Below are 24,619 nucleotides of genomic sequence, written 5' to 3'. Positions count from 1 at the left end.
ATTGGACATAGCCAATCAACTACCGACGCCACATGGAACTCTGTAACCCATAAGAACAAACAGAAGTGGGTAACTCAACATATGCATGATGCTTGGATATGTCTGTAAATGAAGCATGTTGTCACCTATTAAAACTTTGAAATAAATACCTAAATAAGCAAATAAACACATTATTTAATAAATAATTCACATGTAAAATATGCAGGAGGAAGAATAACTTTGTTATGCAACTTCTGCTTACAATAATTCTAAAATTTCAACCGTAAGTAAGGGTATTGCCCTCAGGGCCAGCTTTAGCACTGGTGGCGCCCGGTGTGACAATCATTTTTGGCGCCCCCACCCCCATTCCTTCCTCCTCAGATTCCCTCACTACTACCGGGCTTTTATTGCTAAACACAGCGCTCCTCCTGAGGTCAGCGCCCCCCTCCACAGGTCAGTGCCTGGTGCGGCCGCACTTGTTGCACTATCCTAAAGCCAGCCCTGATTGCCCTTACCCACTCCTGCAACACTCTTCCTTCTCAATCGTCCACTGCTTCCTTACCACAGCTTTTGCTCTGCTTGGCACATTTAACTTACCATAGAAAAGACCACAAGTGCCGGAGAAAATCCCATGACAACGTAACAGATAAGCTCCACCATCTTGTACCTGCGACAGAAAAACAGAGGCGAGTATAAAGGTCAGATAGTGCAGTGCCATACTGTTTCAACATGGCGCCCATACACATTACTCACTAAAAGAGAATACAGCTTTGCAGCTGAACACTCCAGGCTGGGATCAGTCCTGACTTTACAGGCATCGATCATTTTTCAGAGCCTGTATTTTACTAAGTCGTGCAAACCTGGCACATGAACAATATCATTAATTTTCTTCCTGTCAACCACAGAGGCTCAAGTACATTACCTCCTCCCCAGACCTCCCCGTCACAGTCCTTACGCACATGAGCAATAACTCCTCCACGCAGACATCCCAAGCTGAAACTCCCCTGCCCCCACCCCACCCTCCAGGCCTTGCCCACATCCTGTGGCACATAATCCCGACCTTACCTTCCAACATCATGTACCACAAAGCACCAGAAGCCGAAACAGGGAGGGATGGGAACCAGGACTGTGACGGGGAGGTCTAAGACTCGGAGTAATGAATATTACCGGTAAGTAACCGGTCATCATTGTGGTGTCTAGGATTGTGCAGTATCAACCCCAGAAGCAGGGCCAGACCCATGGAAATATTTTCTTGGGTGAGTGAGAAACGTAAAAACATTGCAACCTTTAGGGGAGACGTGTAGTGGAGAAAGATAATGAGGAAGTGAGAGGCAGAGAAGATGAAAAAAAGAGAGAAAGGGCGGCAAGAGGGAAGCAGCAGGGAAGTCCAATGGTCTGGGGTGTGTTCCACAAACTACATTGTGATGTCCCATGGTAGATAACAGTGGGACAAAAAGGTCAGATACTTTTTTTCTATAAAAAGTGGGACATCGTCAAAACAAGTTACGGCAGTACTTGAATTATCCTACAGGTGGTGCAATAAGCCAGTAATTGAATCTCTGCGTTGCATATGGTGAGAACATATGTTCACCGAGAATACACATCTGGACAGGTCTTTTATATTCAAACGGTCCGTTTACTTTATGCCCGTTCGCATAATTATTTTCGACCCATTGCATACAATATGTATGCATGACAAACGGCTAAAGAACTTCCCTTTAAGGGGCGGTAATGTTTAGATCCCAAACATAAAAAAACTATTAAAAATGTCATTTAACAGTACCAAACGTGGCCATTACTCCCCTCTGCTATCGTGCTGCACATGAACGCACTGACGACATCTCAAATAAGATTGTACATAGTATCGATAATGACGTCATGCCATAAAATAATTGCTGACCAATCAGGTCTCAGCTGACCACGCCTCATGTGAAGATGGGACACGGACTCACTTAAAAAGCCCACTCTACTACCAATATAGTCACTTTTATCCGGAGTTTATATAGCACAATCGAAGGTATCAGAGCGCATTACATGAGCACCAGTTGCATTACACACGCATTCATTTTGTTAGGTACGAGGAGATTAAGTGATCTGCCCAGAATTATAGGATGTTGAGCGTCCCTGCCGAGACTCGAACCGGGGTCACCAGTTTAATGGTAGCCCTTAGGCCACATCCTCTCCCACTTATCTATTTGCTCACCAGCACACTGAGCCATAGACCAACCTATTGATTCACCCACTCCTGCTCACACACACACAGTTGCAAGGGGCACGGTGTGTGTGGCTGTGCCCTGCTACAGGACACACATTATGCCCTCCACCTTTATAGGCTGTGCACACTGCATGGCACCGAGCCAATCCCTGTATGAAGTATTTGTGTGTACCGTGCCATATTCTGTCTGCAGCATTTACACAGCATGGTCAGAGGGAATGACCTTTGTGCAGTGCTTAGTTTGTAAATAAAAAACAGCAAGTTGCAGTTGCTCTCATCAGGAGGCCACTGCAGCTTCCATAACACATTGCCCTGGTATGCTGCCAAACATAGTAACAACACAACTACTAACAACTGCACTCCTATCAGTGTGACAATTAGCACTATTTCAGGCCCCCAAAGTTATAAGAATGGTTTGGGCAGCAGGTAAAAGTCATTTATGATAAATATAGCATTAATAATTAACTGTTGTTGTGGTCATCTCTAAATTATCTAGACAGCGCCTCCTTGTGGCAGGTTGTCCCAAGAGCCAGTGCTAACAATTAAGTGCTGATGCCGAGCACCAGAAACCACTGGCTCAAATTAAGCACTGCCTTTGTGTGTTGTCCGGTGCTCACTACATCCAGACACAGCCTGTTACTAAGTCAGAACTGCAGTGCGCACAGCACAAGGCCTACACAGTAGCAAGTATGTCATAAAAAAACACAATTGAAATTCAGAATAAACTTTAAGGAGTGCCCAGGCTCTCTCACATTGCTGATGCTCTTCTCATAACCAGACACATGACATCACAGATGACATCATAAATGTCAATGGCAACGCACAGCATCTGTATTATCCGGAGCTGCGGAAAAGCTAAAATATGTGTGATGGTCAAGGGGTGCTGGAATGCATGGATCTTGAACGCATAAGGTTACATGAATCATGAAAAGCTTACCTCTCATGGAAGAAAAACACATACATCGTTCCAAATGATGCCATGAACCAAATGATCCAGCGCATGTGGGAAGCCCAGGGGCCCAGCTCACGCAGATTCAACCTAAGAAGAGGACAGCAGTGTGTGTGATCAAGAGGAGTCTTTGCCAAGCTAGTCACATGAACACAACCATAGAGTCATTCCATTCAAAAGGAGCAATACTCTTAAAACAATAAATAGAGGCTACATGGCGGGTATCCATGTAATATGGTCCTATTTTGCCACGGTTCTGATATGATCGTCGAAATTATTTCAACTTGAAAAAACACACACATATATGTGTGTGTGTGTGCATATATAAACACACACACATTTATATATATAAAAATTATGTTGAAAGAATCTGTATGATGGTAATCCTACCATTAAAAATCTCTGCTAGATAAAAAGACATTCAAAGTGAGCAGATTCAGTGTCGCGGGTGCTGTAGGGTGCTCCATATAAAGCAGCTGCTCTCTACCTACACTTGGGAACTACCCAGAGTTCCCTGTTTCATTTGTTTGCATAGTTTATGCAGCACTCTAAGCCTGAAAGGGTAGTGTCTTGACTTATACTGAATGCTCGCTTGTGTCTGTCCAAAGCTACCCGTTTGATGAGCATTAACTAGAGCTAAATACATGCGTCAAGGGTTGCTTTTATTCATTCCAGCTTCGCTTGGATGATATTTTCCAATCCAAACATGTCATACTGTGACTGGAGTGGTAAAAGGCTTTTGATTTCTTTCAGTTTGGCATGGATAGCACTTTCTAATCCTATGCTTAAAGACTTTGCTGAAGACATGACAAAAAGCTTTGCCACTTTCTAGCTCGGTGTGGATGGCCCTGTGTCATACCTATGCTTAAAAACTTTGCTAGAAAAACAGACATTTGAGGTGAATAGATTCAGATTGTCAGTCTGTTGTAGGTGCTCCATATAAAGAACCTGCTCTCCACCTAAAGGTAGGAACTACCCAGAGTTCACTGCTTCCGTTTTCATCTCACTTAAGCGGCACTCTAAGCCTGAAATGGTATTGTCTTGACTTATATTGGGTGATCGCTTGTGTCTAGACAAAGCTATGCTTCTCTGATGAGCTCTAACTAAACACGTGTTAGTTGTTGCTTTCATTCATTTCAGGTTGGCTTGGATGGCATTTTCTATTTCAAAACTGTAATACTGCGACTGGAGTGGTAAAAGGCTTTTATCATTCATCAGGGTAGTGTGGATGGCACCAGCTAATCCTATGCTTAAATACTTTGCTGTAAAAATGGCAAAAGGCTTTGTCACTCTACAGCTCGGCATGGATGACACTGTGCTCATCCTATGCGTAAAAACTCTGCTTGGAAAATCAGAAGTTTGTGGTGTGCAGATTCATAGTGTTTGTGGTGTTGCAGGGTGCTCAATATAGAAGCTGCTCCGTTTTTGCATACTTTAACTACCTAGTGGTGACTGCCACTAAGATATATATATATATATATATAGAGGAAATCGCGGAGGGTATTTTTGTGGAAAGAGCGTCCACACAATCCCCGAAAAGGAATGATAACAAAGAAACAAGCAAAAGTAAAAATAATCTCAAAGATTTATATAAAATACTAGAAAAAAAGATGAAAGCTGAACAAGCCAAATGGTGGGAGCACAAATCCCTCACAAGTTACCTGGAAGTTAACAGAGTCCCACGTGGGCTCCGGATCTTCTTGGCTCCCAGTTACGAGAAGCCCAATCCAGCCATGCTCAAGGAGTGGGCCGAGTGCAATCTGGCAGCGTCAAGTGAGCTAATGAAAGTACTAATCAAATATGCTCATATAGATAGACTGGAGCTGGTATCAGAAATAGAACAATTGAATATACAAATTGCAGCCATGGAAACTGGAGAAACTAAAAACAAATGGCGCGACGAAATGATGAGCAGATTAAAAAAAGAGGAAGACATAATTATACAAAGAAAGAGCTTCAAATTCCAAAGGGACAAACAAGACTATGAGCGTGGACAGATTTTCACCTTCACACGCAAGTATGATGCAATCAAAGCCTCATCAAAAAATAACAAGCCGCCTATCCCGTCTGACATGGCGGGACCCAGCCATATCCAGACAACGTCTTCAGTCTCAGACCTTAGCTCAGCGATCGACAGCGAATCTGATATCGAATCCAACAGGGGAGCGACAGGAGGCACAACCAACTCCAAACATACGCTAGTCGATGAACTCCATTTTTTACGGGACGAGCGGCGCCAAACCCTGCGCCCAAGAAACCAAACGACAGGAACCAAAAAAGAAATTCCAAAAGAAATGAAAGAAGGAAACGAAGAAGGAAAAAACAAAGGGAGATTCAACAAAACCCAGAAAAGGAATTGGCGGCGGTAACTGATCTTCAATTCCAAGCACCTAATACCATCATCAATCTAGCTAATGTCAATCTAGACAAAGCAGAAGAACAACTCCTTGCATTAGGACTTTCCTTCTGTCCCGAAACCAATTTCGACTATGCACAAACCAGAGCTGATATCTATCATTTCATACGGAAGCTCAAGCTCCGCAGATTTCATGCTCTCAAGCCAAGTAAAGAACCGGATATCTCCACGAAAATAAACCAACCTGGGGAAACCATCCAACTAGCCATATCCGATGTTCACACTCTAGGTGTATTACAGGACTTAGAAAACAACGTACCAGAGTGTACCCTGTCCCCCTCCTCCCAATCTATCTTGGCACAACAACACTTGAATACAGATCAGAGGCCCAAAACCAACTTCAAACCTAAATCCAAGTTTGTGCCAATCCTACCTAGAGACAACATTGACACATTCAGCGAAACAGTGGTTGCGGAAATAAAAAAACTTAAGTATAAGACGGCATGTACAAAAAATAAATATTCCTTTCAACAACAAAAATACAATCAATTAATCAAGAAATTGAAGGAACAAGATAAAGTGGTCATCCGCAACTCAGACAAGGGTGGAAACGTGGTGCTATGGCCCCTGCAACAATACACTGATGAAGCTATGAATCAATTAAACGACAGATTATGTTACAGGATTAGCAACAAACAAGCAACAACACAGGCGCAAAATGAACTCTTCACACAACTTTTAGCGTGGAAAAGCATTGGCCTTCTCAACCAAGACGAATACAAATTTATGAAAAAAGACCATCCCATTATGCCGGTAATCTACTTCATACCAAAAATACATAAAGACATCCAAAATCCACCAGGACGGCCTATAATATCGGCCAAGCAAAGTCTACTTGAAAACGTATCCATCTACATAGACTCATTCCTACAAGATCTAGTCCAAGCACTACCATCATACGTCCAGGATACCTCTGATTTCCTCAGGCAAATATACAATTTCCAGTGGAATGACAACTATCTTCTAATAACTCTGGACGTTGCTAACCTCTACACTTCAATCAATCATAAAGATGGACTGAGAGCGGTGGAATATTTCTTATCAAATAGACTGATCCAATTCCATCAGCACAACAAAATGTTGATCAGTCTTATCCATTTTTGTTTAAACAACAACTTTTTCATGTTTAATCAACAAATCTACCAGCAACTACGAGGAGTAGCTATGGGGGCTAGCTTTTCACCAGGTTATGCTTGCCTCCACATGGGCTATTGGGAAGAGACTGTTTTAAAAACCACACATGCTACAACAATGACTAATCATGTGATAAAATGGATGCGTTACATTGATGATCTTTTTATAATTTGGGGTGGGAGTGAAAGTGAAGCTCTGAGATTTATAGATGACATCAATGATAATAATCTCAATTTGCATTTTACTAGTACAATTGACACTACAGAGGTTTGTTTTTTAGATGTGAAGGTATATGTAGCCAATAACCAGCTTCAAACAAAACTGTACCGCAAACCCACTGCAGGTAACACCACGCTACATTCCTCAAGCTTTCACCCCAAACACACTATTCACAGCATCCCATATGGTGAGATGCTTAGGATTAGAAGAATCTGCAGCACCGAAAATGACCTAGCAATCGCACAACAAGAAAGCAAAAACAGATTCATACAAAGAGGATATAGCAAAAAAACTATTGAGGAGGCTATACAAAAGACTAGGTCCATGAGCAGGGAGGATTTACTATTTAAACCTTCCAACAGTAAAACTAAATCCATGAGCATTCAGACTGACATGAACAAAACAGATGAGATAAGACTAATCCTAACGTATAACAAACAAAAAGACAGCCTCAGCAAAATCATTAGAAACAACTGGTATTTGCTACACCTAGATGCACAATTGACTGAGATTATCCCTTCCAACCCAACCATCACTTTCAGAAGGGCACCATCCACTAGTGATTTCTTGGTTAACAGCAGTCCAGAAATTAAATCTATAACAAACTGGCTAACTAAACGTAAGGGTTTTTTTAAGTGCCCAACCTGTAAAGCTTGTAAACACGCAATAAACAAAACATCATTCATCAGTCCTTTTGAGGAAAAACCACACATGATCACCAAAAACATGTCTTGCAAAACGGAATTTGCCATTTATGTGTTGGAGTGCTCATGTGAACTGCAGTATGTGGGATCCACAAAGCTGCAGGTCCACAAGAGAATTCTCCAACACCTACGTGCAATTACCAATATAGACACCTCATATCCGGTGGCCCGACATTTCAGGGATTGTCACGCAAGCAACATACAATTCCTTAAATATTTTGCAATTGACTGCGTCCTACCTCTTAGAAGAGGCGGTGATCGTGAGGCTCTCCTCAGAAAATTGGAGACCAAATACATATTGGAACTGGACAGTAAAAGCCCACATGGGCTCAACACCACGGAAGATCTCTATACGTGGCTGTAAGAAATCTATAGCTAACTGAGAAACAATAAAAAAACTTGAACCAATTAGATTTCAAGGTCCAGGGCTCTCCACTGAAAGATAATGTTATCCACATACAATCCAGATATTTTTAAATATATTTGTAATTTCCTTCCGCCACATTTCTCTCTTCTCCTCTTTTCCCCGTTTTTATCTTTTCCCCCGACCTACATTTTATTTCTACGAATCACGTTTTACAGAAAGAAAAAAAATTCTCCAAAAACAATTGAATAAATGCACAGGTGATTCCATTGCACTATTTTGCACAACTTTGCACTTTACTTGCCGTTTTGCACACTTAGAACATTACCATGCTGCTTAGCAATTGCTTAAAATGAAATTTGTTTTTAACAAACTTTGCTTTTAACATGTTTTTTTACCATTTGTATTGCTCTGTTTTTATATGTGCAGTTTATTTATTTATTTATGTATTTATACATTCACGAATAGACTGAGTGGTATATGAGCCAACAGCTCAAGCCTCACATTAGATTACAGCATACTAAATTACTGTATAAATTATATAGCAATGAGGAACAAATGTATTATTGTATTTTACAATTACAAGTGACTAGAGCTATCATGTTAAAAGCATCTACATCATGGTAAAATCTTTCTTCTATGTCAATGGCAAAAAATTAAGCACTGTCACTTTAAAAGGGATTTACACGAGGGGTTCGTCATGTGATCAAGGGCTGCTGAGCCCGAAACGCGTCATGGCGGCAGAGCGCACAAACAAAAAATAAACTAAATTGGGTACAACTTATCGGAGTCCGTCCCCTTCTTGATCCAGAATTGAGCGGATCGTTTGAGGAAAGGTTGACTGCTATATATATATATATATATATATATATATATTATGTGTATACATATACATATATATATATATATATATATAAATATATAGTGGTGACCGCCACTAAGATATATATGTATGTATATTTATATATATAAATATATATACATACATATATATATATATATCTCTTAGCGGTGGTCACCGCTAGGTAGTTATAAATAGGTCTGCTTTTCCATAGACAAAGAGTATTCTGGATTGCTAATAACTTTGGCTGTGTTTGACGAATCTTCACAAAAAATGTTTTTCCACCTCAGCTCCTTCCTGGAAAGTTTCGGAGTGATCCGTCAAGCGGGGGCTGAGGAAAAAAAGGGGGTCAGAAAACGCAAAATCCCCATGCATTTCCCATAAACTTCTTTTAGTCAGGTTGCAGCAAAAACTGCTCAACAGAATTATACCAAATTTATCAGGAAACTAGATTTTGGTCCGCAGATAGTTCTTTTTTAGGTCGAGCCTGGGCAGCGCATAATTTGCTTTGCGAGGCATGCTGTATTTGAGTATGGACTTGATGCCACACCCACTCTCCGCCCATATTTTTCATTGGCTTGTGTCAGTGTCCTTCGTAAATGCTGGCTTCTGGTTCGTTAATTGGCTTGTTACTCCCTCCTTAATACCGCCTTGTCTTCATTTGTAACCTCCCATGAGGACTGGCCCTTTTACCTCTGTTGTAACACGGAATGTCTTATTTAGTCTGTAAGCACTATTTTCTTTAATGAGTGTTTTCTACTGCAGGCACGAGATGCCTTCCTGCAACAACAGCTGCTCTCTCGCTCCTTGGCTACAGCTCAACCCCTTCACCCCTCGCTGCCCCAACCACCACTCCGAGCTCTGTTTATTTTTTATTTTAATTTCTCTTCCCCCACTTGACCACGCTGTTTTCTAAACAAATATGTACATTAGTAGGAGGATTTGATGTTGAGCCGATGCCAAGGCTCGAACACTAGTCCCCAGCTCCTGAGTGTGTAGCTCTGACTGCTGAGCCATACCTTCTCCCTCTGGGGGCAGCACAATATTATATATTTGCTTATTTTACACTTTATTGACGCCGCGCCCCTTTCCTTAAACAAGCCACATCTAAGGAAATGGGCGCGGCCGCCATTAAAGTGAAAGTGCGGCATGGGGTGGTTTTACAAAAAAAGCACCCCATACTGCGCTTTCACTTTAATGGTGGCCACGCTCCTTTTCTTAGACTCGGCTCATTTAAGGAAAGGGGCACGGCCGACATTAAAGTTAAAGTTAAAGCGCTGCATGGGCATTTTTACAAACAAACATTTGCAATGTAATAGGAGTTGCATTTACAAAACTCTTGTAAATGCGAGAACTATTGCATTGCAAATGCTTGTTTGATTTGTTGTGAATCCGTTCAGTCGTTTTTGAGATATTACGGGTAAAAAATAATTGTATATTTGGGCATTTGGACTTGCGAGAGTCTCTGAGACTTGCACAGGAGTGCCAGTTTAAAAATACAGCATTCTGCTTGGTCCAGGGAACTTTATATTTTTTGGGCCATCTCGCTCCTCAGGGAGTCAGACTCTTGTGAGAGTGAGCACACTGATTGGCTGCCAGCAACATGAGAACAATTTTGCTGCAGCCATTACAGGACTATGAGACTTAGTCACCTGTTCAGAAGTTCTTACCCCAAAAAAAGATATATGGGGGCAGAGTAGGGATACACCAACCCCTTGGCCTCATGGGGAGGCTACCTTTGGGGTTGTGTTTATGAAAGGGAGGGGGACTGCGTTGTCCCCCTCTCTGTGCCTCTAAAGGTCCCGGTAAGCCCACCCCTAGGGCCACAAACAATTTGTATGGAGAGGAGGGATGTGCAGTCCCCTCACCGAACCATTAAAGGCCCAAGGGAGCCCAACCCCGGGGCCGATTTTATTATGTATGGTGAGGGGGCAGCACAATTCCCCTCTCTGAGCCATTAGAGGCCCCGGGGATATGGTACCTGGGGCCAAAATCATCCCATGGAGGAGGGCCACGTATGTTCCTTTCCCTTTATTTAAAAGAGTGGCCCTGGGGGATGGGGTACCAGGGCCTAACATGGCTTGGGATCACATTGCCACAATCCTCTTTATTTATTTTTTTAAAGCGGCCCTATGGAATCGGGTCACCAGGGTCAGGCCCAATGCCCAACCCCCTACTGTGCACTGCCTTTGGCCATGCACAGCGTGGGGTTGGCTGTATGGGAGGGTGTTGCCACCTCCTGCTTCAGGCGTGCGCAGCAGGGATTTCAGTTACGTACGGTAATCAAGTATTACTTTACGTTTAAAAAAACTAGACATTCACTAAAAAAAACAAAGGTTAATGTAATGTTATAGTTTGAGGAAATAAAAGGATCTTTTTTTTTTAAACCTTAGAAATTCAATGAAAAAAACAAATGTTAAAGTAATGTTATAGTTAGGTAAATATGTCAGTGATAACATTAATATTTTGAACTAAAAAAAAACAGAAATTCACCAATTATATTTAGCAGTGCTGACTATAACTTGCATCCCTGCTGTGCACTGTTTATGACCTCACATATGACCTCAATCATGACATGGTCTATGACATAATTTATGACATGTAAAATGTAAATGTATACTTGTATAGCGCACTACTCACCCGCAAGGGTCTCAATACCGCTGTGGAACCCATCCTGGCTTTCCCTGTGAGGTGTCCACCCCTGGGTACCCCCAAGGTGGAGGCCAGGCATCCTTAGCGTTGTGGGGGCTGTTGTGGAGATTAAGCAAGCTATTGCCCAGAGTTGCAGAGTGGGACTCCATGATTGGAATAGGCACCGAGGTGAGAATTGTCAGGTCCATGGAATTTTGAGCCCAAGACCCACCGAGGCGGGGAATTGAACCCTGGTCCCAGGCCAGACCTCTGCATCAGGGTCTGCCGCTCTAACCATTGAGCCACACTTCTCCACATCACTGATGACATCTCAAATGACATAATTGATGACATCCCTTTCCCAAAAGCAATCTTTCTGGACCAAGATCTAGCTTTCTGCCAAACTCTATGTGAATCCGTTCCACGGTTTCAGTTGTTGCAGTGTTTAAAGTTCCCATTGAAAAATGAATGGGGAAAACATGTTTTGGGACCCCCTATTTCTCGGCCCCCACTTGACAGATCAACCCAAAACTTTGACAACCATGTATCCCTGCATATCACATCTCCATCTAATGTATCAATGCTCCATTCAATTAAATAAGTATTTTTTCTGAGTTTTAATTTCTGGGTTGAAATTACATGGGACACATTGTGAAGGCAATTCGAAACTGGGATATTCATCCTATGCTCTGTCAACGAACATTACCTCTGTTTTTGTTCCAGTTTGGCAGAGGAAGCTTCCCTTAATCCCTTAATCTAGGTGTATGTATGTGATTGAACAGATACCCTGAAGACCTCACATACCCATGCTGGAACCTGGACCGGGACATGACCGGGGAGCTACAGGAGTATGTGAAATGTCATAATCTTGTTTATATGCAGCAGGCAGGATTTTTGATGTTGCGGGAAACAGCAACAGCATTGAACAAGGCAATCTTGCAGGACTTGTCAGCACTCTATGGCCCATCGACCAATACTTATTTATTTGTATATCTTTTTATTCACATTTAATTAATAGATACCAGACAGAGATGTCGTATTACAAAGCATGCATCAAGTTCACACTAATTGACTGTACAATGTGCTGTTGCAATGGGTTATACATACCACCAAGATATAAATCAGGCCCTAAGTCAATATCAAATTAAAATTATATTATAAAAGAGTTTTGGGGCATTGTAGGCCAAGGTTTTGTAACTCTGAAAAATGTGGTTATAGGAATATGAAAGAATTATTAGTCAATTCAACCCGAATCATCAAAATATTGTGTCTGTCCTCGAACACTATGCGTTAGACCTATTGCATATATTTTTCTTATAAGTCAGAAACTCCATGAAAGCACTTCTTACAGGGAAAATTAGAAAGTGGTCTTGCAAAGCTTATTTAGAGACATAAGATAAGGAAAATACATCTTCGTGTACTAATTAAACGTAATCCAAATAACTGTAGCATTGTTTGAAATCGAATCTAGTCTAATTCCAATTATAAAACTTAAAAGTTTGCACTTCCATTTATGTCATAGACCCGTTCTACAATTTGTGGCACCTCGCATGATATTGGAAGTCAAAGTCATGGTCGTGGTTGGTGACTATGTATGCTGTCAATGGAAACAGTGGAACATATATTGAGTATATGTGAAATAGTGTTAAAGGACAGGAACACTATTTACAGGCCATCTTCAGGGATGCTGCTAATGAGAGCATAAATTATATTAATTTACGTACTCAGCATACCTCTATATCAAATGTTTCATCCTAAACCATTGGTAAATGCGAAGATCAGAAGATGTAGACATGATCATTTTCTTTAAGAAACACCCATATTTTAGATTTCATTGTTCCAAGCAAAACCTCAAAATACCACCATGATCTATGTCAAAGAAGGATGAGTTTTATACAATTTGTTTGTAGCCTAAGACATGCATTCATCACTGATGTTCAACAATCATAGACTGATCTCATCTTGTTTGTGGCTTTGTTATTGTGAAAGAATGTGCATGCTTGAGGGTATTGAAGACAGTGGGACATCTAATTATAAACAGCCTCAATGTTATGGGGAGTAACAAAATAGAGCAATGCCCATACTGTAATATGAGGGGTAGTAAGGCATGGGGAAAGGAGGGGTGTGGAACAGTGAATATTCGGTGTGTCTATTACCACTAAACATACAAGTAAATGTATTCACTTTTTATTTGTTGCCATATCAATGACAGAGTTTGGGAAAATTAAGCAAAACTCATCCATTTCTATAGTAGATTCCAAACAAAATGACGTGGGAGAAGAAGAAAGGCTGACTTAGCCATGTGGACTCACCAAGGAGTGTAAGAGGCGGCAATGAAGAAGTAGATGGTCATCCTGTCGAACATGTGCAAGCAGTGCTCCACGGTCCTGCAGCGAGAGAGCAGACCGATAGAATACAGGTGAAAACTTAACAAGTAAAGCAAAATTGCCCTGATCCTACCCCGCACAGAGACACAGGCAACAATTCAAAAAGAGTCTACAGTCGATTACTTTTGTTGAGCTTTTGACTTACTCCAGGAGCACCCAGGTTTCCTCTTAGTTTACACCTGGAATTCAGTATTAAGCCATGAGTACTACAAGACTAAGTGGCACCTACTCTTACCAAAATGTTTGTGAATCGCCCAGTAGAGTAATCAGATCAGTATGTTGTGTCTTACAAATTCTCTAAATAAGTACAATTATTAACCATAATTCTAGCCTTAACCGTGATTTTGGAAATAAATAAGCCTATAAATTAATCTATCAACAATGGCAGTGATAAACAAAAAATATATTTGCCAACTCTACTGATTTAGGTGCCATGCTAGTGCTTGTTTGGCAGCGCGACTGCCTAGGGATTCAAACCTGTGATTCATTTCTTTAGGCCAGAGCAGGCTCCAATAAGTCACTCCTTTCCTGCAGTGAACAGAATAAAAACACTATCCAATGCTGGCACCCAGCAGTTACATTTAGAATCTTCTGTGGAAAGAGAAACTAGAAGTATGGAGTTAGAGGAAAGAAACATGAGGTGGGGATGCAAGAGCCTTCCATGCCTCTGCCTGCTCCCATGTGTTAAATATTCCCCATAACTGAGAAAACCCTGCTGTTGCTCTGGAGTCTTTTTGAGTTATATTCCAGAATGTGTGCATAGCACTTTTTGGCCTACCTGTCCTGAGGGCCTGTTCAGTTTCGTTTACTTCAGCTGTGACTTCCAAGTGGACCAATGCCATTAGAAACAGATATTAGTGTAGGAAGCTGGCTCTATATATAATATACAAAAGTAAAGTATAGTATGCACAGAGACCAGTGGATCCCCAGATGCAAAGCAGAGGCTAACATAGGTAATTCCTTACCCTCTTTTGTGGTAGTGTGGTTGAGCAGTCGGGCTTATCAGAGGCTAGTGTTAAGCATTAGTTGTACATACCCAGGCAATAAATGATGTCACCCACTCAAAGACCGAACCTAGACCAATTGTTTGTATAAAAAGTTGTTACTTTGTTGTTTGTATTACTAGAAAAAGAGTTACTCAGTAGCAGGTTACTTCAGTACAATAATATTTTGCAAGATAAAGTGTGTACTGGTTTTGTATGAGCATACAAGTTACTTTACAGAAGGAACAAATGGGTTGCAAGCTCTTTAGAATACTAGTAATTACTTTAGATTACTTTGTAGTTACTTTTATAGTTTGGGGTGAAACAAACTACGACGGAGGGGCAGATGGCATGCGACAAACCAGAGTACGAGGAAAGACCACATACGAGAGAACCCATGCGGGACAGATGCACAGTACCCAAAAGTGATATAGAACCCAGCAACCAGGTGGGGTCTGATAGGCTCCAACTCATATCTGTATCATAACAGGAATTAATTAACAACCAAGAGAACGAGACAAACAAGAGACATTGTTGATACATATGAGAATTACTTTTGAATTAAAAAACCGTGTCGTAGTCCCATATTGGACATACAAGATTGGGAAGCTTCCCCTCAGCAAGACCGGAAGTTCACCTCTAGGAGAAACAGATACAGCTAAAGCGAAGGGACCACTTGACTTTCGAAACTTATATTCTATCAGAGGCACAAGCAATATGAGACACTGAGCATCGCCCTTACTTTCACGCACTCCGGCGGGAGTGCTGTTTTGCAGTCTACCAAGATCAGTGTTAGCAGATCCCCACCCATCCACTCAAATAAATTAAGAAATTATTGGTCCTGAAGAAGATGGAGTTGACCAGTTACTTCCATTGAAACGTACGTCGACCAGATAGTGTGACATCCCAGCTATCAGCACAGCCACTGAGGGCTGATGTTTCACCCCTTGCTTCCATCTGTGCATGTAGTGTTGTACTGGGATGTGTATGAATGTGTGTAGTATGTGTCAAAGATACGATTGACGAGGATATGAATATAGTGTGAGTATGGGGGTGTTGCTATCTGTATGTTTTTTGATAAGAGTGGATTTTAGTCCTTCAAAATGACTTATATTTAATATATTGGTGATGTCTGTCACACGGCAGAATTGAACCCGTTACTGAATTGAATCAACTATGTACATATAATGTTTTGTCAAATGAGGAACATTGTCGTAAACTATGTATTGCAATGAAGAAATGGTTTCTCTCTTTTTTTAAACTAAATGTTAAAAGAAAAATAAATATATTTTGAAATATGAATAATGTTTGGAGACATGTTGTGTAACAGCGGATGACACACTGGATTGCTAAATGGTAGCTAGTAGGAAAGAAATCTAGGTTAAGTGGGAGGTTTTTCATTATTTAATTGTGAAACAAACTAATAACACAGTCTAGGCATCACAGTACATCAGTAAGCAGGTTAAATCTTTTGAAGAAACTAAGTTACTTTGTTGCAGTACAAAACAGGTTAAACACAAAACATTTTTCAGAGAAAAACCCACCAAACAATCCTATGGAGAAAAACAAAGTGTTAGGTTTGCAGGTAAGTAAACAGCTTTGGTCACTGAGTTTTGGGGGGTTGAACCAACATTCCCCAAGGTTCAGTTCAGCACTCAAGGTGCACTACCAGCACACTAGGGCGGTCGGGTGCAGAGTGCAAGTGTGCCAATGTTAGCAAATGGGGTTAAGGGGCACCATGGTTGGTGGCTGCTCAAGGGCAGGCCATGAGATTTTGGGAGTCAAGCTCCTGGGGTTAAGGTAAGGGCAAAGGGGTTTCCAGGTCAGCAACAAGTCCACACCACCAGGGACGCAGGGGTGGCCGGTTGCAGGGTGCTTAGGTGGTGCTGGGAGCCCAATGCTTTCCTATGGAGGTTGTCAGCTGAGGAAAAAGACTGCAGGCTGGAGCCAGAAGACTGGAAGAAGGGAACCAACGACTGGAGGGTGAAGTTGGAGAGTTGCTGGACACCAGGACAACCTCGGTCAGGCACCCCATGACTCAGGGGCTGCGGATGCAGGGGTGTCCTTTCATGTCGGTTTCTTCTCTCCTTTTTCTGTCACAGGGACACTTCAGGAGGAGGCTACAGGCATCTAGGAGAAGGTCGGAGGATTTTGTCCAAGGCTGGATCACAGTTCTGGATTTCCGGGGGGACCTTGCTGAGGTGTTGGGCCACTCGGACTCGGGCTGTTGGTGTTGGGTGCAGATTGGTGAGGGCTCGCAGTTCCCGCTGAATCTGGAGTCCTGGCTTGGGTTGTTGTTGGACAATTCCAGTGACCATGGGTGATCAGAGTCTTTTTAGAAGGCAGGGCAGGTCACCGGTGTTCTTGGAGGCTGCTGGCTGCAGGACTTGCCGGTTTCAGCTTGCAGGGGTTCCGAAGCAGGAGACAGGCCGGTAGGGCTGGCGCCAAAGCAGTTGTCGTCGCCCTCCTCTCTGCAGCACGGCTCTCCGGTCCTTCTTCTTGTTGTCGATTTGAATCTGAATTTGGGGTTCAGGGCTGCCCCCTAAATACTGTATTTAGGGGTCATTTTAGAGGTCTTGAGGTAGTAGCCAATAGGCTAGGGTGACTACACCCTTAGGGTGCTCACCCCACGTGGTGAGGTGGGCACTATCCCAAACCCTGATAGGAGGTGCCTGCCATCTGCAAGATAGAGGGCACTGAGGAGTAGGCTTCACCTCCCCTCCCCTCGAGGGGTGGGGTTGGCAGGGGTGGGCTCACCTTCTGGGCTGTCCTGATTTTTCCCACCTGTCTTCCTGACGAAAAGAGGGTGAGACAGAAAGGGGGCCTGCTACTGATAGCAAGAGAGGCTGGGCGTCGTGTTGCAAAGGCTGCAAGGCCTGTGAAGCTCCCCTGCCACAGATGGCTCTTCCTGACCCAGGGGAAGGTGTGAACACCTCCGCCCAGGAAAGGCTTTGTTTCTGGGCCGAGGGAGTGACGGCTCCCACCCCAGGGGTCCAGAAACTTTTATTGTGGTGGCAGGCTGGGGTTCACCAGGCAGAACCCCACCAGTGATTGGTTTGGTTCAGGGGTCCCCTCTAGAAGGTAATAATAGATCTAACACCTTATCAGTGCAGGTTTATTATTCTGAGAAGCTTGATACCAAACATCCCAGGATTCAGTGAAGCCATTATGGTGCTGGGAAACTCGTAATGACCAGTTTCCAGACCATATGCTCAGGATGGCTTTACTGGGCACTTATAATATCTGAAAATGGCCTTAGATATTAAAGGGACCTGTCTGCTCATGCAGATAGGTCCTCACATGAGGTATGGGGCACCCTGCCTTAAGGGTGACTTACCTAGGCCTCATGCAGGGCTGGGCAAACATGGCACACAGGGATGTGTGCCATGTCGACTACACTTTGAGCTGCACCACAACACGAAGGCTGCAATGGCAGTGGTGCATGTTTGTGGTGAGAGATCTATGAGGGTGGCATGATACATTCTGCAGCCCTCAGGGGCCTTTCTTTGGCTACCATGCCCTTGGTACCATAGGTACCCTTTACAAGGGACTCTCAGGTAGGCCAGAGTTGTAGAGTTGTGCCAATTGTGGAAACAGTGGTACAGGTTAGAGAAAGAACACAGGCCCTGGGAACCTGATTGGCAGGGACCCAGGGCACACTCAGTCAAATTGCATCAGGTATCTGGCAAAAGGCTAGGGGGCAACCATGCAGAAAGGGCACTTCCCTACACTTAGTCAGTAGCTTTTCGATTAACAGCACTATGCATCCTGGAACATTTAAGCCCGTACCTAAAAATGTAAAGGCAAAACTACAGGAGAATTTGAAAAGGTACTGGCTAAAGAAACAGGGCTTATTGAACGTGTCACATGCTTGAATAATGCAAGTCAGACATCAAAAGATACCTGTAAGACACCTACCGCTCTTCTTCACGTGCTGTGAGGTAATAAAGGAGAGGGTAGTCGAGGGGAGAGAGGATGGGGAGAGAGAGGAGGGTTCATTATGGAAAGGGTAAGGGGAAAAATATGGAGGGCAGTGGAGCTTTACTGTAGGGCAGCGGCGGCCCGTGCAGGTAAGAGCGGTGAGGCGGTGAGGAGGGGAGGCGGGATGGGGGAGATTTCGACAGATGACGAGGGGAATTATTTATTTATTTATTTCATATTCCATCATGGTCGTCTGTCAAATCCCTCCCCCCCCCCAACCCGACCCCTCTGCTCTTACCTGCACTGCCCGTGGCTGCTATATCGACAGGAGGGAAGATGGAGGAAAGATGGTGAATGCGGGTTCATAGTGTGCCTGTGGAAAATTGGTGTTTTGGTGGAGAGAGTGCCTCATTGTATGAGGCACTACACTACTGTGTGCAGCCTCCAGCTGAGCCCACGGGTTGGGGGACATCGGAGCTGTGACTATATGCCTTCATGATGGGCCTGTGTGTTTCTAATTGTTGCCAGAAATAAATCTGTAACCAGCCACTGGGTCCTGCTGCATGTTGTGGTATTTCAGGCAGCTAGCTCCCTCCTGAATGACATGTGATTCATTTCCTGAAATGACCTCACAGGGGCAAAGGTAACATGATTATTAGTAATTTTGAAACCAGAAACATCATGCCTCATTTTTGGTCAGAGAATGGTGGCTAGTAAGAAAAAACCATGTAAAACGTTTGGGCATCCTTCACAAAATGTTTTGAGGTTTATGGACACGTGGAATGGTGGCCATACGTTCATACATGCTTCCCTCATTTCCTAAGCTCCCCCTGCAAAAGGGAGAAATACATGTGGTTACAGAGTGAGAAAGGAAATAGAATCTCCCAATAAAGAAAGGAAGTGTTGGGGAAGGACTTGCCAACAGGGGAAACATGAAGAGAAAACAGGTTACACAGAGAAGTGCCAATGCCAGTGGTTCCTCAAGGTTTCGGTTATTTAGGAACCTCTGGAAGGACATTAAAGTGCATTAGGAAGACATCAATTGCAACCCATGGGGTTATAGAGTATGGCAGGCGTGTGGCATCTGTCAAGAAAAGGTGGAGGCCCCGCCCACCAACTCAAGGCTCTGCCAATCAATTTAGAGGTAGGGGAACTCCAGGGTTTCTCAGAGCTGCAACCACGTCCACCATTAGAAACCCAAAGGTATCCACTATTGATATTTGTGGTCGATATAATGAAAGCATAAGTATTGTATAGAAACAACAACTATTTCACCTCAGACCTTATTTTTCTTCCCATTCTCATGTGATCTGAGGTCCCTTCGCTCGGGACCTAAGTCTCTTCTTGTGGTTCACCGAGTCCAGACTGGGTGGGAAGGCTCTTTCCCACCTCGGCCCCCTCTATTGGAATTAGCTCCCTCTGCACCTGAGACAATGCCCCGACCACTACAATTCAGAAAGCAGCTTAAGACTACTCTCTGCTGGCTCTGATTTTGCAGTAGAAGCTCTGCTTTCCTGTTGCACGTCTGAAGCGCAGAGATACCCCTTCAGGGGTCGATTCAGGCGCTATATAAATAAAAAATAAATTAAATAAATAAATAAACCTGCTGGCAGATGGCTGATGAGATTCAAAGAGCCCACTACACTCCATAGACAAGAAGAAACACACCGTATTTCATGCTTTTTCATGTCCTTTGAATTAGTACAGTGGCTGCCAGGAGCCCTCTTTGGAGTTCTAACTGGCCTGCAGGCCATGCTAGAAGCAGTTGCCACAGCTGCAGGCCCTTACCGCGCACAACAGACCCCTCCAGTGGGCACCGACGCCTAAGTGCTCGCAGCTGTGCTGCATCATAGAGATTTAAGATGGTCTGAGCAGGGGCGTAGGGAGGATCTACTACCCCCTTTCTACTTTGCATTAGAGCACAGGCTACCTTTCCTTGCTCTGATGTTTTCCCTTTGATCCTTCAATCCCAACCCCCCTCCCTTTATGAGTGGGAAGAGGGAGGGATTGGCTGCTCCCTTCCAGGAATGAGAGTGAATAATGTGGGCTTTCTTCAGTTTCTGAACTCTTTCCATAATCCTTCCACTTTGGCTGTGCGACGGTACAAGACAATGCAGCCAGGCACCAGGCACAAATCAAAGCCCTGCTTCTCTCCTCAGTTCCTCTTGAGTAGTCATTGAAATTCAGCTGTGCATTATTTTATGCACTAACCCATCTTTTGCTTGGCAACTAACATCTACTCTGTGACTGCACCTCACTCACAAATGTCTTATTTTCACGTAGTCCATATTAGGGCTCCCCAGACCAGGGGTGCCCACTGTAGGCCCATGACAGATCTTCAGAACACCAAGAGAAGATACATTAAAAGCACAGTTAATCTAAATGTATTAATTGCCATAGTTCCTGAGTATCTTGTAATTAGTGCACAGATCAAAACCTGATAGACATACATCGTCCACCCCTGCCTCAACCCAACAGAGGATACGGTACCCATGCAGCCCTAAGGTGTGGATCCTGTTTAAAGCCCAGTGCGGCAGAACTTGTACATGGATACAAGATGTCAGCTTCTCTAGTGGCACCCCAAAGAATGACCTCTCATTCGTGTCTGAGTTTGCATTTACGTGATAGCGACCCACTGATAGTTACACATATGATTTTTAGAATACTTTGTAAATTTTCATGGGTGTGCCAACAAAAGGCAAGTTCTTCGGAAGCACTGCAGCATCCCTGGAATTTCTTGTGCTACAAACCATGATTGATGTATAGTAGTCTGCAGAAGACACCTTCCTGTCTTTATAGCCTGCATACTATGGATGTTTACTACTTAGATCTTTTGTACTCTCTACCCATACCCATGTATGTATTACATCTGTGGCAAAATGAGCTAAAGAACGATTCAAGCTAGCCTAGCTAATAAGGGGTGTCACCCCAAAACCGGTCCCAGAATGCTTGTTTCCGGTCTAGGTAAGTCCTGGATTGGCAGTTCAGGCAGAACTGTTCCCATGAGGAACAGGGTCAAGACTGATTTGCATATGGCTGGGTCTGAACTCGGAACTGGGGTGGCAAAGTGAGCTAAGCTAAAGAACGATGATGGATTCAGCCCAGATCTGATAGTGACTGGGGTGAGTGTCTGAAAAGCTTCAGCACTCCGTCCATCATCTCCTTGTGTTTGCTTTGTTGGCTCTAAGTAGTTGTGGGTCCCTTGCTCACTTTGCCACTGGATTCAAGCTAGCCTGGCTGATGAGGGCTCTTAGCCCGAAACCGGTCCTAGGATGCTTGTTTCCGGTCCAGGGAAGACATGGCTTGGCAGATCGGGCTGGACTGTTCCCATGAGGCACAGGGTCAAGGCTGATTTGCAAATAGCTGTGTCTGAACTGTGGTGGCATAGTGAGCTAAAGAATGATGATGGATCCAACACAGATCTGTGACTGGGGGTGAGTGTCTGAAAAGTTTCAGCGCTTCGCCATCATTTAATTGTGTTTGCTTTGTTCGCCCTAAGTTGGCAGGGTATGCCCAGACGTGGGTCCCTTGCTCACTTTGCCACTGGATTCAAGCTAGCCTGGCTGATGAGGGCTCTTAGCCCAAAACCGGTCCTAGGATGCTTGTTTCCGGTCCAGGGAAGACATGGATTAGCAGATCGGGCTGGACTGTTCCCATGAGGCACAGGGTCAAGACTGATTTGCATATAGCTGTGTCTGAACTGCGGTGGCATAGTGAGCTAAAGAATGATGATGGATCCAACACAGATCTGTGACTGGGGGTGAGTGTCTGAAAAGTTTCAGCGCTTCGCCCATCATTTCCTTGTGTTTGCTTTGTTTGCCCTAAATTGGCAGGGTATGCCCAGACGTGGGTCCCTTGCTCACTTTGCCACTGGATTCAAGCTAGCCTGGCTGATGAGGGCTATCAGCCTGAAACCGGTCCTAGGATGTTTGTTTATGGTCCAGGGAAGACATGGCTTGGCAGTTAGGGCTGGAATGTTCCCATGAGGCACAGGGTCAAGCCTAATTTACATATAGCTGTGTCTGAACTGCGGTGGTGAAGTGAGCTAAAGAACGATGATGGATTCAACCCAGATCTGTGACTGGGGATGAGTGTCTGAAACGTTTCAGCGCTCCGTCCATCATTTCCTTGTGTTTGCTTTGTTCGCCCCAAGTTGGCAGGGTATGCCCAGACGTGGGTCCCAGGGCCGGACTGGCCGTAGCGGGCACCGGGCATTTCCCCGGTGGGCCGCTAGGGTGGGGGGCCGATTTTGGGCCCCAGGGGGCCGTTTTTGTTACAGGGCCGTTTTTGCAGCATTGCTGCAATATCGGCCCCTGTAACAAAATTGGCCGAAACCGGCCCTGGCAAACAGCTTGGCCACATCCCCATCGCCTGGGGGCTGGCCGAGCACTTTGCCAGGGCCGGTTTTGGTTCCCAGTCCGGCCCTGGTGGGTCCCTTGCTCACTTTGCCACTGGATTAAAGCTAGCCAGGCTGATGAGGGCTGTTAGCCCCAAACCGGTCCTAAGATGCTTGTTTCTGGTCCAGGGAAGACATGGCTTGGCAGTTCGGGCAGCAAAAAGCAAGCAAATAAGAATGATAATAAAGCAAACCAATGGCAAGCTGTGGATGGGCTGTAAGCCCATTGTGCGTTCTTGGAAACCCACATTAGGACTTTCACAATCAGACAGCTTGTGCTGTTTAGTAGAAAGAGATTAACTGAAATAGCTGCTGATGTGCACATGTGCTTGTACTAAGTGCTAGTGTTTTCAGATCACTGCATTGTTGTATTATGTATGGTCGGTAATGGTGATAGACGTCATGCAAGTAAGAGTGCGCACTTCTGGGTAAAATAAATAAAAAATTATGATATTGGCAACTTAAAAGATTTCATAAAACACAAACTAAATAATGATAAATGCAGGTAGGATGAGTTCAAAATAAAAAGGATAAATACAAATGTATATTTAAAAAAATTATATACATGCCATAAAACGAGAAGTCCTGTTTGTAAGTCTTCAGCTAAAGACACTAGTGTCATGAATAAAAGGAATGGGTTCACCAGCAAATTTGACTAGTACAAAGAGGAGGGAGGGGCGGAGAAGTTAAACCATGGTTGAGAGCGTGGTGGAGCACTAAAGGTTAACCGAGTTGCCAAATTATTGGTAAACAGGGTGGTTTTGGCAGTTGCCCACCCCACATTAACTGATTAACATGTGTGGCGACTAGGGAACAGCAACGGAACTGCGTGACAGCAAAATCTCATTGGGGAGAGGATGTGGTTTGACGGCTAGACTGCCGACTTTGGAGCTGGGAAACCAAGGTTCGAGCCTTGGGGTGGACTCCACATCCTGTGATTCTGGGCAAATCACTTAATCTCCCCGTGCCAACCAAAAAAATGAATGTGTCTTTGTGTAACGTAACTGGTGCTCATGTAAAGCGCTCCAATACCTTCGGGTCGAGTTCGCGCTATATAAATCTAAAGAAAAAAAATCAGAGTGGGGAGAGGAAATGACGCATGTTGAGTCTCACTGACCCACAAAGAATCAACAGTCTTGAACCCTTGGGGAATCAGAATGCTTACAGAAGCTCTTGGTTTACAGTGGGTCAGCTGCTGAAGAGGCTGCATATGTATATGTTGGCAGTAAAAGAGACCTTTATGTGCTGTCAGAGTGCAGAGTAACTTAGAACGATAATTTTGCTTCATCATTCATAGACTTCAGGCCACGATTGGATCTCTATTGAATATGGGGGTAGTGACTATAGATGATGATGATGTGTACAATTATAGATGAGTAACTGTGAGTTACAAGGGTGTTTTTCACCGGGGGTTCTGAGTGACATAAAATAGATGACGTGGGTGTCTTGTGCAAGCTCCCCCTGCAACAGTTCTTTTGTC

The 24,619-nt window shown here is 43.8% G+C and overlaps 1 protein-coding gene across 1 annotated transcript in view; it reads right to left on the bottom strand.

Annotated features, from left to right (window-relative positions):
* Positions 1–24,619, bottom strand: part of MMD2 (monocyte to macrophage differentiation associated 2) — a 290,907-nt gene that overhangs the window by 24,204 nt on the left and 242,084 nt on the right. The window contains exons 4-6 of the mRNA XM_085629182.1: positions 13,765–13,839; positions 3,132–3,233; positions 577–646 (exon numbers count right to left, since the gene is read on the bottom strand). Coding sequence (XP_085485308.1) covers positions 577–646; positions 3,132–3,233; positions 13,765–13,839 — 247 coding nt within the window. The remainder of the gene's footprint in view (positions 1–576; positions 647–3,131; positions 3,234–13,764; positions 13,840–24,619) is intronic.

The sequence above is a fragment of the Triturus cristatus genome, chromosome 10, assembly GCF_964204655.1.
Source record: "Triturus cristatus chromosome 10, aTriCri1.1, whole genome shotgun sequence".
Lineage (NCBI taxonomy): Eukaryota > Metazoa > Chordata > Amphibia > Caudata > Salamandridae > Triturus > Triturus cristatus.
This window is presented reverse-complemented; position numbering and strand designations above follow the sequence as displayed.